This window comes from Delphinapterus leucas, chromosome 11, assembly GCF_059928025.1.
Source record: "Delphinapterus leucas isolate spDelLeu-1000000601 "Yukka" chromosome 11, BTC_Dleu_Yukka2, whole genome shotgun sequence".
Taxonomy (NCBI): Eukaryota; Metazoa; Chordata; class Mammalia; order Artiodactyla; family Monodontidae; genus Delphinapterus; species Delphinapterus leucas.
This window is the reverse complement of record NC_143139.1, coordinates 94126889-94141576: the sequence shown is the minus strand read 5'-3', so window position 1 is coordinate 94141576 and position 14688 is coordinate 94126889. Positions and strand designations below refer to the sequence as shown.

The 14688-nt window shown below is 39.1% G+C and overlaps 1 protein-coding gene across 16 annotated transcripts in view; it reads right to left on the bottom strand.

The window, feature by feature from the left end:
• TNRC6B (trinucleotide repeat containing adaptor 6B) overlaps positions 1 to 14688 on the bottom strand; it is a 261176-nt gene that overhangs the window by 178824 nt on the left and 67664 nt on the right. For 15 of the 16 annotated variants that reach the window (XR_016394820.1, XM_089920034.1, XM_089920033.1 and 12 more), the window contains one exon: positions 13923 to 14013. The exons of the other annotated variant lie outside the window; for it this stretch is intronic. Coding sequence is in view for 14 of the 15 variants with exons in the window: in XM_089920034.1 (XP_089776160.1) it covers positions 13923 to 14013 (91 nt within the window). In the remaining variant the exon portion in view is untranslated. The remainder of the gene's footprint in view (positions 1 to 13922; positions 14014 to 14688) is intronic. 16 annotated transcript variants of the gene reach the window in all.

The window sequence follows — 14688 nt, the reverse complement described above, 5'->3', positions numbered from 1 at the left end:
ATTGGCTCTAGCACCGTTTATTGAAAAATCTTCCTTTCCCTCATTGAATTAATTACTCTTTTTAAAAACCTCCTTAAACTGCGAAGTCTTATACTTTAGATTCAAAACAATCAGTTGTAAAACTGTAGGGTGGGCAAGACCAGTATAATAGCCGTGTATTGGATAATGTGGTTGACTCACACAAAGAAGCACTTCTCGCTTAGCAAGGGAATCTACAAATTTTAGCTGACACATATTCTAAAGTCCTTTGAAGCTTATTGTGACCATGTGATTAAATTCTGGTCGAAGAAATATAAGCACAGTGGAATGTGCAACTTCCACAAAGTGTTTCAAGGGAAGTTTTCTCCTCTTTGCTGGATGGAACCCAGACATGATGGTTGGGGCTAGAGCAAAACATAAGGCGGAAGCAACATATTGAAGATGAAAGAACAAAACAGAAGACGTCTGAGTCCCTGTGGCCATACCAGTCCTGGGCCACCTAGTCAAGATTTTTGAGAAATTTATGAGAACTGTCATCATATATTTGATAGAGTGTCTGTAGAATACTTTTTATCCTTCCTTATTCTATATGGCAGAAATAAGAATAAGCTGTGTTGAAGCTACAAGGTGGGGGGGGGGAAGCACAGAGAATAAAATAACAAACACACCCATGTAACCATTACCTAGATTTAACATATTTGCTTCGTTATATTTGCTTCAGGTTTCTCTCTTTTTTTAAAAGAAATAAAATACAGTGAAGGTATGGTGAAGGGTTGAGGCCCCCCAGCACAGTCTTTTCCAAACCCAATCCCTTTCCTTCCTCCTCAGACGTAATAACCCTATTTTGAAGTTCATATGTGCCTTACCTCTCAGAGAGAACTTTAACAATTCACTGATTCTTCTGCCTCTGAGTGCCCCTTAGTTCAGCTTTGGTCTGCCTATAACCAGCATAGGAATCACCTGGGGTGCTTGTAAAACATAAATTCCAGGGTCCCAACTCTCGAGATTCTGTTTCAATAAGTCCAGGGTGGACCTTGGGCACTTTCATTTTAAAAAGCACACAATGTGCAAATCAAAACCACAATGAGATAGCATTTCATATTCACTAGAATGGCTAGAATAAAAAAATACAATAACAAGTGTTGGTGAGGATGTGGACAAATTGAATCCTCACACATTTCTGGTGGGAATTTAAAATGAGGCGGCTTTGGAAAACAGTCTGGCAGTTCCTCAAAAAGTAAAACAGAGAGTTACCAAATGACCCAGCAATTCCACTCCTGGTTAATGAAAAGCATATGTCTATACAAACTTACACAAAAATGTTCACAGCAGCATTATTTGTAACAGCCAAAAAGTGGAAACAACCCAAGTTTCCATTACCTGATGAATGGATAAACAAAATGTAGTATATAAAATAAAATATTATATATAATATATTGTATATAAAATATTATATCTTATATATGTATACAACAAAATATTATTCAGCCATAAAAAGGAGTGAAGTACTGATACATGTTACAACATAGTTGAACTTTAAAAACATACTAAATGAAAGAAGTCTCACACACAAAGGACACATATTGTATGATTCTATTTATATAAAATGGCCAGAATAGGCAATTGTATAGAGACATAAAGTAGACTAGTGGTTGCCTGAGGCCAAGAGGAACAGGAATGGGGAGTGACTGATAATGGCTACAGGGTTTCCTTCTGGCAAAATGAAAATTTTCTTAAATTAGGTTGTATTATTTTTTAGATTCCACATATAAATGATATCATAACAGTATTTGTCTTTGTCTGACTTAATTCACTAAGCATAACATTCTCTCATTTTTTTAATATAAATTTGTTTATTTATTTATTTTTGGCTGTGTTGGGTCTTCGTTGGTGCACGCAGGCTTTCTCTAGTTGCAGCGAGTGGGGGCTACTTTTCATTATGGTGCGCGGGTTTCTCATTGCAGTGGCTTCTCTTATTGCAGAGCACGGGTTCTAGGTGCGCGGGCTACAGTAGTTGTGGCAGGTGGTCTTAGTTGCTCCGTGGCATGTGGGATCTTCCTGGACCAGGGCTCGAACCAGTGTCCCCTGCATTGGCAGGTGGATTCTTAACCATGGCGCCACCAGGGAAGTCCCTCTCATATTGTTTCAAATGGCAGGGTCATTCTTTTTACAGCTGAGTAATATTTCATTATGCATATATACATAACCGTTCATCTGTTGATGGACACGGGTTGCTTCCATATCTTGGATCGTAAATAGTGCTGCTATGAACATCGGGGTGCATGTATCTTTTCGAATTAGTGTTTTCATTTTTTTCTGGATATATGCCCAGGACTGGAATTGCTGGATCATATGGTAATTCTATTTTTAGGCATTTTTTAAAATAAATTTATTTATTTATTTGTTTTTATTTTTGGCTGTGTTGGGTCTTCATTGCTGCACATGGGCTTTCTCTAGTTGAGGCAAGCAGGGCTACTCTTCATTGCGGTGCGCAGGCTTCTCATTGTCGTGGCTTCACTTGTTGCAGCGCACGGGCTCTAAAGCGCAGGCTCAGTAGTTGTGGCGCACGGCTTAGTTGCTCCGAGACGTGGGATCTTCTTGGGCCAGGGATTGAACCTGTGTCCCCTGCATTGGCAGGCGGATTCTTAACCACTGCACCACCAGGGAAGCCCTATTTTTAGTTTTTTGAGGAACCTCCAAACTGTTTGCATAATAGCTGTACCAATTTACATTTCCACCAACAGTGTACGAGGATCCCCTTTTCTTCATACCCTCTCCAACGTTTGTTATTGTACACTTTTTGATGACATCCATTCTGACAGGTGTGAGGTGATATCTCATTGTTGTTCTGATTTGCATTTCTCTAATAATTAGCAATGTTATTATTTCATGTGCCTGTTAGCCATCTGTATGTCTTCTTTGAAAAAATGTCTATTCAGGTCTTCTGCTCATTTTTTGAGTCATTCGTTTTCTTCTGATATTGAGTTGTATGACCTGTTTATATATTTTGGAATATTAACCCCTTGTCAGTCACATCATTTGCAAATATTTTCTCCCGTGGGTTGTCTTTTCATTTTGTCAGTGGTTTCCTTTGCTGTTCAAAAGCTTTTAAGTTTAATTAGGTCTCATTTGTTTATTTTTGCTTTTATTTCTTTTGCCTTAGGAGACGAATCCAAAAAAATTGCTATAATTTATGTCAAAGAGTGTTTTACCTATGTTTTCTTCTAGGAATTATGTGGTTTCAGATATTACATTTAGGTATTTAATCCATTTTGAGTTTGTTTTTATATATGGTGTGAGGAAATGTTCTAATCTCATTGTTTTACGTGTGGCTATCCAGTTTTCCCACCACCACTTATTGAAAAGACTGTCTTTTCTCCATTGTATATTCTTGCCTATTTTGTCATAGATTAATTGAACATAGGTACATGGATTTATTTCTGGGCTATTCTGTTCCATTGATCTGTGCATCTAATTCTGTGCCAGTACCATGCTGCTTTGCTTACCGTAGCTTTGTAGTATAGTTTGAAGTCTGGGAGGGTGATACCTCCTATTTTGTTCTTTTTTTCTCAAGACTGCTTTGGCAGTTTGTGGTTCCATATGATTTAGGATCCAATCCAAGAGCATGGAATATCTTTCCATTTCTTTGTATCATCTTCGATTTCCTTCATCAATGAGTTTTTAGATTATAGGTCTTTCACCTCCTTGGTTAAGTTTATTCCTAGGTATTTTATTCTTTTTTGATGTGATTTAAAATTTTTTTTTTTTTACTTTCTCTTTCTGATAGTTCATTATTAGTGTACAGAAAAGCAACTGATTTCTGTATATCAATCTTATATCCTGCAACTTTGCTGAATTCATTTATTAGTTCTAATAGTGAACTGTATACTTTATTTTTTAAATTTTAATATAATTCTTAAAGTTTACTTTCCATTTACAGTTATTATAAAATATAGCCGATATTTTGAATTGTATACTGTAAATGAGTAAATTTTATGGTATGTTAAGCATATCTTAAGAAAACTGTTAAGAAAGAAAAGAAAAATACCTAAGGTAATTCTTATGTATATAGGCATACCTCAGAGATTGTGGGTTTGTTTCCAGACAACCACAATAACGCAGATACTGCAATAAAGCGAATTATATGATTTTTTTTGTATCCCAGAGCACGTACAAGTTATGTTTACACTATACTGTAGTCTATTAAGTGTACAGTAGCATTATGCCTAAAAGAAACAATGTACCTTAAAAAAATACTTTATCGCTAAAAAAATGCTAACCATCATCTGAGCCTTCAGCAAATTGTAATCTTTTTGCAACAGTAACACTGAAGATCAGTGAGTAAAGATCACCAAAATGAATATAATAATGACAAAAAAGTTTGAAATATCATGAGAATAACCAAAATGTGACACAGAGACCCGAAGTGAGAAAATGCTGTTTTTGAAAAAATGGTGCCGATAGACTTGCTTGACGCATGGTTGCCACAAACCTTCAATTTGTAAGAAACGCATTATCTGTGAAGCAAAATAAAGCAAAATGCAATAAAATGAGGTGTGCCTGTACTAAAGTGACACAAACCTGAAGTAGTTTCCACAGTTCTTATACTTGGACCTTTTCTCATTTCCCAGGTCCCATCTATTCTTATATGCTGAGAACTCCGAAGTATATACCTTGATATCCTCTCTCTCATTCTCTCTTCTGAGTTCCAAGATGCCTACTAAATATCTTCTCCTGGGGTGCCTAAAGGCACCTGAATATTTCAAAATCCAAACACTCCATACATAACCCAGTTAACCACAACAACAATAATAGTTAACAACAGCTACAACAAACCTTGCTCTATCTCTTATATTATTGCATGTATCATTCAAGCTGAAAACTCCAGATTTGCCTCTAAGTGCCGCCATCCCATTCTTTCTGAACATTTCTCCTGTTAGTCCTCTCCTCTTTAGACCCACTGTTATTGCCTGATTCCAAGCCTTCCTCAATCTGACTCTTACCTGGTCTCCCTGTATCCATTTTAAACCCTGTCTGTAACCATTTCTCCACCCTGCTGCTACAGTGATGCTTCTAAAACACGTATCAGACCAGGTTTCTCCCCTTCTAGCTGTACCCTGTTGCCTGCATGGGATTCTGCCTAACCTCATCTCTCACAGTCTCACACACACATCCCAATGCTCCAACACCTCTCCTCAAGAGAAGTGTATGACTCTGAAAATGCACAAAGCACCCTCTTCCGTCATATGCATTCTTCTACACCCAGGTGAACTTTCTAGGAAGCTTCTCTGATATAAGTAAACAGAGTTGATTACTCTGCCATATGACTTCTTCAGGATGGAGTATTGAACTTAGTGTGGTCTCTGGAGTCAGACAGACCTGGAATCTAATCCAAATTATGTTGTTTGCCAGCTATGTAAACAAATGGGAAAAATACCTATCTTGCATGGTTTCTTTCCCAGTTTGCTCTTAAAATACCAGAATCTATAAAATCCTGTTATAAATTTGGTAAGTCAGATTCAGTCTAAGGTAGAAATATCCTGAACTTAAAGAAGCAAAAGACTGTCTAAATCATCTCATTTAATTCTCTTTAGTGTAAAGCAGTCAATAGATCACTTTATTCTTTGTAGACAAAGACTAAGTTTACTTGTTACCTTTAGTAACAATAAAGGGAATGTTACAGCTAAAATGTTGGCTTCCTGATTCAATAAATATTTTTTATTTGTAGTAATTAATAGAGATACATGGGCATTTAAATCTATAGCTATAACTTTTAAATCCTAGAGTTTATTCATTTTTATTGTTTTATTATAAATATTTAAATATACGAAAGAAGTACAGAGAATAAGATTACAAACACCCAACTGCTCAGTTTTATTATAAACTTTACTATAGTTGCTTAGATTTTGCTTATTAAAAAAAAGATCCAAGCCTACAGCTGCATAATCTCTATAATTAGTAAGCCAACATGAACTCATTTAGACTATCAACCTAAATTATACTAAATTTAAACTGAGAAATAGCTGTGGAATTGAAATTAAGAATTCTAATCCGTCCTCACTGAGAAATATGTATAATGGAAGATTATATCAATGTTTATTAGAGACTTACCCAGGAATGCTGGGTTTTGCCTCCCAATTTTTTTTTTTTTGGCCACATCGCGCAGCATGTGGGATCTTAGTTCCCCGACCAGGGATTGAACCCGCACCCCCTGCATTGGAAGCGTGCAGTCTTAACCACTGGACCGTCAGGGAAGTCCCTCATATGTCATTTATGGGATCTACTTCCTCATCTCTGGTCCCTGCTATCCTACTCAAAGAACTCAAGACCCAATGGAAATCAGTCCATAGGCTGGGTTGGGCTAATCAGATTCTCTTTCTTTTAGAGAATTTGAGGGTCAAGATGCAGATATTCTAGTCTATCCTCTACATCAACACCAGCTATCATAAGAAAGCAAACCACAGGGACTTCCCTGGTGGCGCAGTAGTTAAGAATCCGCCTGCCAATGCAAGGGACATGGGTTTGAGCCCTGGTCCGGGAAGATCCCACATGCCTTGGAGCAACTAAGCCCATGTGACACAACTACTGAGCCTGCGCTCTAGAGCCCATGAGCCACAACTACTGAAGCCCATGCGCCTAGAGCCTGTGCTCCGCAACAAGAGAAGCCACCGCAATGAAAAGCCCACGCACCGCCACGAAGAGTAGCCCCCACCTGCTGCAACCAGAGAAAACTCGCATACAGCAACGAAGACCCAATGCAGCCAAAATATTAATTAATTAATTAAATTTAAAAGATGCACTTAAAAAAAAAAAGAAAGCAAACCATAAAGTAAAATGCACATATCTCTTCCATTCTTTAAAAATCTGTTGCCTATTATAGAAGGGTGGGGAGGGATGGATTGGGAGTTTGGGATTAGCAGATGTAGACTATTATATAGAAAATGGATAAACAACAAGCTCCTACTGTATAGCACACAAACTATACTCAGTATTCTGTGATAAACCATAATGGAAAAGAATATGAAAAAGAATGTGTGTGTGTGTGTGTGTGTGTGTGTGTGTATCTGAATCATTTTGCTGTACAGCAGAAGTTAACACAACATTGTAAATCAACTATACTTCAATAAAATAAAATCTAAAAAAAGAAATCTGTTGACTACTATTAAAACTCCTTAGCCTAAAATTACCTGGTCTCTGCCATTACCTCCTCTTTAACCTAGCACCCAACACTCATATCACTGTGTTGTGGATTAAAGATGACCCTAAATTTTCTGCCAGTCCTCTCAATGAGAAGTGGGATCTGTTTTTCCTTCCTTTGAATCTAGAGTGGCCCTATGACTTGCTTTAATTCAACAGAAGGCAGAGGGAGTAAAGCTGTGTGACTTTTGAGGCTGGACCTTAATATAACTCAGCTTTTGCATGCTGGGAATGTTCCCTCTTGGGAGTCCAGTCTCCATGCTGCGAGAAACCCAAGCCAGGTAGAGAGGGCATATGTAGGAGACCCTTGACGCTCGGGTCAACAGCCTTAAGCTAAGCTCCCAGCTGACAGCCAATGTTGACTGCCAGCTATGTGAGTGACCCACTTTGGACATTTCTGGCCAGTTGGGCCTCCAGATGATGGCAGCCCTTGCTGACACCACTTTGGGCCCTACTGAGCCCAGCCAACTACAGAGTCATGAGAGTTAATAATAAGTTGTGGTGGTGGTGGTGGTGGTGTGTGTGTGTGTATGTTTTAATGTATATAACTTTTATTTTTAAGAACAGGTTTAAAAAAAAAAAAAAAAAGAACAGGTTTAGGTTAACAGAATTAAATAATTAACTGAATGATTACAAAGGTATATCTTTTTTAAACAATATCTTAATTACAAAGAATAAAACAGAAGGGAAAATATAAATAAATAGCTACAATACAAAATATGTCAGTAAATCCACACTAGAATGGAAACGCCCTGGTAACACAGAGTCCCTCTATGGAATAGCTAGCCCAGGCACTAAGAAACTGATCACTGCATTCAGAAAGTCAAAGCCACAATGTCAGATAAAATAGTACCTGTTTTTAGATTAATGTGACAGCATAAGCACAAAAATACTAAATAAATAAAGTTACATGAGTCTCTCTCTAAGAGAACTGTGCCAATGAAGTTCATGCTCCCACCTTTGGATTTCTGATACGGCATCAAAGACTTTTTTACAGAACATAATTTTCATACTTAACTTCTGAAAATGTGGAACAATAAGACAGATTCATGGGTAACTGTGTTAATTCTATTCAAGTTTCTCTCTCACAGACCCAGCAGGGAAATTAAATAAGCCCTGAAGTAGTCCTTGGGAAAAATATAAGGAATAGTCACTGTGCCTCCAAAGGATATATTCAGGGGCTTCTGAAGTTTTACATTAATAATAACTCTGTCAACTTGCTGTCCTTCAGCATTTACAATAGAAGCTTTCATTAAAATAGCAGAACTCTGTTTGAGAAAGTGATTAGGTCACACAAAATTATATTTAGTGACCATTCAGGGAAAAAAGCTAGTTCTAAACTAACGTGAAATTTAACATTTTTTCTTGCTTCCATTTAAAATTCTTGCGGCTCCAATAATCAAAAGAAAGAAAAATCACAGGTCACTGAGGCAGCTCTGTGTGTCAGCACCCAGCACGGTTCCTGGCACGTAACAGATGCTCAATAAGTATTTGCAGAATTAATGAGAAGAAAAGAGGAGGGGAGAAAGGGAGGTAAAAAAAAAAAATAAGCAAGGAAAAATGGAAAGAACGCTTGTATGTAACTACAGATTCATCTATGGCCAACCTACAGCCAACTGTCAGAAACCATCCTCTGCTTTTTATCTTTCTAGCACAGACACAGTCTCTAAACTCAAGAGACTGAAGTGTACATCTCCCAACTCTTGAAGAATATATAATCCCCAGTCCATCTCTGAACTTAAACAAACATCTCTCTCCAAAAAAAAAAAAAAAAAACTATGGAAGATGTTGCAAAGTTTCAGAGAATATTTCTTCAAAAGGAGCATCAAAATTCTCCAAGAAGACTTCCTTTGTCAGTCCTGTTTGACCATCCCTCATTTCTGTTTGTACAACACTTACATGGGTATTTTTAAAAACTGCATTGACCCTTTCATTCACTTATTAGATTTCTTAGCACCTTCTCTACAAACGCAATTCCAAAACTTCCCCTTAAAAGGAAACCTAAACTCGTCATTTCAAGTCCTTAATCGTGCACTCTAAACTCTCCAAATAACAATGACTTCTGTTCCAGAGGCAACATGAAGAAAAGCTGAACCCCGCTTTCTTTCTTTCCTCCTCTAAATATCTCTCCACCACCAGACAGGAGTCAGAAGGGCAGGGTTCAGGCCTGAGCCCAGGCACCACCACAGCAGCAAAGGCTGGCCTCACCGATCCCCGGGGCTTCCTTCAAGCTCACAAGCATGGTGAACCTCTTCCAGAAGCACACTCTGCCTTCCTCCACTCATTTCTTTCCTCTTTTCTCAAACATGCATGGGCCTCCTCCATTAAAAAAAAATCTTTCACTTGAACTAGTAATGCCTCCTTCTCACTTCATTTACTTCTAAATTTCCTACAACTGGATAGTAGACTACAGCCACAACTCTTACTTTTTTTTATCATTTAATTTCTTTTTAACCCATCAAATTAGTTTCTCATCCTCTTACTCTTGCAGACCATTAATAAATTCCTTTCAAAAACTTTCTTATTATGGGGACTTCCCTGGTGGTCCAGTGGTTAAGACTTTGTGCTCCCACTGCAGGGGGCGCGGGTTCGATCTCTGGTTGGGGAACTAAGATCCTATGTGCCGTGCAGAGGGGCCAAAGAAAAAACTTTATTATGGAAAATTTCAAGTACATACAAAGTAAATACAAACGAACCCCTACGTACCCATCACCAAGCTTCAACAGTCGTCAACATTCTGTCATTCTTGTTTCAGCCATACTTACATCCATTCTCCATCCCTATTTAATTATATTATTTTACAGTTTTTACAGGGAAATTGTACCTGGAAAGTTGTAATTTTTATTGTAAATGTAAATTATAGAATTATAATTTTGACAAATGGATACACCTGTATAACTTACACCCCTATCGGACATAGAACGCCTCCATCCCTCCAGAAAATTTTCTTGCGTCCCTTCTCTTTAATTAAGTCTTCAAAAAACAAATCCAGATGCATTTTCTCAGTTACCAATCTCCTTGGCTTCTTAGCAGCATCTGACAGTACTGATTCTACCTTTTCCTTGAAATTTGCCTCCTGATTTTATGAAGCAAAAGTATTCCAGTTCAGGCTTCCCTGGTGGCACAGTGGTTGAGAGTCTGCCTGCCGATGCAGGGGACGCGCGTTCGTGCCCCGGTCCGGGAAGATCCCACATGCCGAGGAGCGGCTGGGCCCCTGAGCCATGACCGCTGGGCCTGCACGTCCGGAGCCTGTGCTCCGCAGCGGGAGAGGCCACAGCGGTGAGAGGCCGGCGTACCGCAAAAAAAAAAAAAAAAGTATTCCAGTTCATCCTCAAGTCATGTCAGCTTTACCGCCAAAATACACCTCAAGTCTGTCTTCCTCCACGTCAGTGCAGGATGCTAATCCATCTTCTCTCTCAACTGAGTGACTGACTACGACTGTCTTCTTTCTCATTGGTCTCCCTGCTCCCACTCTTGCCTCTCTCCAACCCATTCTCCACACAGCAACCAGAGTGATCTTTTAAAAATGCAATCATATCACGCTACTCCCTAACTTAACAGCCTTTAATGGCTTCCCAGTTGACAGAGGATAAATCCACATTCTACATTAGGGCCTTCAAGTTCTTGCAAGGTCTTGGCCTCCCTGTATAACTTCCTATCACCGCTGGGCCTCACGGGATTTTTGATAGTTCTTGAAAGAGGCCAAGATCTTTTGAAGCTGTTTCTTCTGTCTGGAATACTGTTCTTCTAGCTCTTTACACAACTGGCTCCCTCGGCCTTTACCTCTCAGCTTGAAATGCCACCTTTCCAGAGTGGCCTTCCTTGACTAACCTAAGCTTGTCCTCCCAGTCACCCTATATTACACTATTTTATTTTCTTCATGGTATTGACCATAATCCACAATTACTGTCTTTATTTACATTTGTTTCTCCCACTGAAACATAACCACCTCGAGAGTAAGAAGCCCGTCTTTTCTATTTATTGTTGTGTATCCCCTAATAGCACATGCTCAAGAATTATTTATTTTTTTAAAAATGGATACACTTCAGTATCGTTTTAGAGAAAAGCCCCACTTTTTCTCAAAACCAGTTACCTTTCCTAACTTCTTTCTGTTAACAGAAAACCACAAATTATGTTACCATAGTACTATGATAAATTCCTGCATTAACATCAAATCATTCGGAATATAATAAGATTTTAAACAAAGAGAAGCAGAAGAAAGAAAAAAGTCATAAAAACATAACTTAAACTAAGACTGATGAAAACAAAGTTATAATCTAATTTTTAAGAACAAAGCATCGGGCTTCCCTGGTGGCACAGTGGTTAAGAATCCGCCTACCAATGCAGGGGACACGGGTTCAAGCCCTGGTCTGGGGAGATCCCACATGCTGCAGAACAACTAAGCCCATGCACCACAACTACTGAGCCTGTGGCTCTAGATCCCACGAGCCACAACGACTGAGCCTGAGAGCCACAACTACTGAATCCTGCGCCTAGGGCCCGTGCTCCGCAACAAGAGAAGCCACTGCAATGAGAAGCCCGTGCACCGCAACGAAGAATAGTCCCCACTCGCTGCAACTAGAGAAAGCCCGCACCCAGCAACGAAGACCCAATGCAGCCAAAAAAAAAAAAAAAAGAAGAACAAAGCATCTACTTATTATAAGTATAAAAGGAATATTCTTTTATTCTTTAGTCTGATTCTAAACTGATAAAATATTCAATAATTGAAAATCAAGAAATGCAATCCTTCCTCCCCTGCTCCCAGAAAGAAGGTAGAAACTGAATCTCTGGTACAATTAAATATTCTACATTGGTCTAGTTACATGCTTGTCAAGCAACCTTCCAGTTACAACCTAGCTTTCTAGGGAGAGAATGTACTAACCAGAAGATCCAAGAATCCAGTCTTCCTTAACATTGTAGTTCATTATAAATTAATTAATTAGTGTCTCGGGGAAGGGTCTGTGGGTACTACAGAAATCCTGGGGTTTGTGTATTTTGGGTGACCTGGGTGTGTGTTTGGGGGAGATTCCTAGAGTGTGTCCAGATGTCACATATTCTGACTCTCCCTAAATCAGATTCAGGATCTAGATGAGTCTGATCAAAGTCTATAGCCTTCTCCTTTGGCTACAGAAAGAAGGAAGAGATCTGGTGAGGGGGAAAAAAAACAAACAAGAAGACAGGATGACATCTGTCCTTCTACCTAATAACACATGGACTGCAGTGAGGGGGGATTCAGAAAGAAGCTGAAGCATCTTTCACAAGGGACCCTGAGACTCAGGGCACAAACCGTGCTTCTCTGAAGCCCAGCCCACAAAGCCCAACAGAGCAGAGAAGGGGGCGGCCTCTCTAAAACTTGGTGAAGTGTTTGTTGTATGAGGCCAATAGGCAGCGAGGACTGATCTGATGGGAACCCACAGACATTTTTCTTCTGTCTTTTTTAATAATTTATTGATGTGAAATCCACATAACAGAAAATGAACAATCCAGGGGCATCTGGTATATTTACAATGTCGTACAACCACCACCTCTATTGAGTTCCAAAACATTTTCATCACCCCAAACAGAAACCCCATACCCATTAGGCAGTCACTCCTCATTCCCCTTCCCCTCAGCCAATCCCTGGCAACCACCAGTCTGTGTTCTGTTTATGGATTTATCTATTCTACATATTTCATATAAATGGAATCATACAATATGTGACCTTTTGTGCCTGGCTTCTTCCAATTAGCATGATGCTTTGGAGGTTCCCGGTGACATCTAACCCCTCTCCGCTTTTGCTCTGGTGAAAGAATAAGCTTTCCCACAGAGAGTACCAGTAGCAGTGGCAGCAGAAAAGGGACAGCCCTCAGGAGGGTTCAGAGCAGATAACATGCTGGGCACTGTCCAGGACACAGTGTGAGATACCCTCAGAGCTCCCAGGGAGGGACTAGAGACAATTTTGACAGGAGAAAGAGGGATGTGAAAGTGATACCGAGGGTTCCATATAACCAGGAAGAGAAACAGCCAAGGAGACTCTGGACATGAAGCCAGATATATACAGATATAGATAAACACATACATAACTACTTATACACAGGTGACAATGATAGCACTCATTTAAGCTTTAGCTTGAAAAACCAAACCAATTACCATTTTAAAATTTATAATTAAAAGTGTCTAAAGGGCTTCCCTGGTGGCGAAGTGATTGAGAGTCCGCCTGCCGATGCAGGGGACACGGGTTCGTGCCCCGGTCCGGGAAGATCCCACATGCCGCGGAGCAGCTGCACCCGTGAACCATGGCTGCTGAGCCTGCGCATCTGGAGCCTGTGCTCCGCAACAGGAGAGGCCACAACGGTGAGAGGCCCGCGTACCACAAAAAAAAAAAAAAAAGTGTCTAAAAAATTATCAGTGATACCTCTGTGTAGCAGGAATAAGGGACAGAGTTTTACCTTTTACCTTATACACTTCTGATTTGTTTTAATTTTTAAAATAAGTACATACAACTTGCATAATAAAACCTTAAAGTAGTCTACAAATGAATCATAAATTTTTCTATGAGTTCAGAAAAATTTGTTTTAAATTTGTCACCGAGTGTAACAAAAATGGATAGTGAGAAGAAAAAAACTCCTCTCAATCTTAGGTTAGGTTCTAATTTAAATCAATCAAATTTCTAAATTCACCTAAAACATAACACCCACTCTATTCAATCACTGCTCCTGTTGTTTAATTTCTGCTCAAATTATTTGCACCTTTAGTAATTCACTGACCTTGGAACTGCTTTCTTCCGATACTTCTCCCTCATTGGTCTGCATGGGAACAGACTCTGTGCAAAACTCTGCAGAAACACACAAATACTGCCTAAAAGAGGTAAGAAGAGAAAAAAAACACATAAGGAATTCAGTGTGAAAATTTGTTTTCTCAGACTATACTGAAATTCTGTCACTGAGACCATAGATACTGTGAAACAATGACCTTAAGTAATGTGTGTGCACACGTGCACGTGCACGTGTGTGTGTGTGTGTGTGTATACACATGCATCCTAGATAAGAAAGGAGGGAGAGAGGTAGGGAGAGAGTTTTCCCCACCTTAGGGGAGAATAATTAGGACAGGTTTAAGACACTGGAATATTAAACAGTTCTAGACGTCTTTCCTCTTTTTGACTTTTGGCAGAGGTAATAGTGAAAATCTTCAGCAATTCATACAGTACAAACACTGACCTGTGTCAGAAAAGAGGCCGACCTAAGTAGACCAGGGGACCAGTTATGCTGTAGCAGGTCATACTGTCCGGCTATTAGGCTAGGCTATTGAAAGTATCTGGGTTTCTTGGGTTTATAATTTATGTTCAACATTTATGGTATTTTATAACTGAAATTAAGGTGTACTCTAATGGTTGATCCCACCTTTTTATTTTAAGAAAATCTGCTTAATAAAATAAATGTCAGTTAATTTATTTTTATATGAGAACAGACTATTCCTAGGGCAAGAGAATAAAAAGTAGTAATTTTTCCTCTAAGAAGAAGATGAGTCCAATAA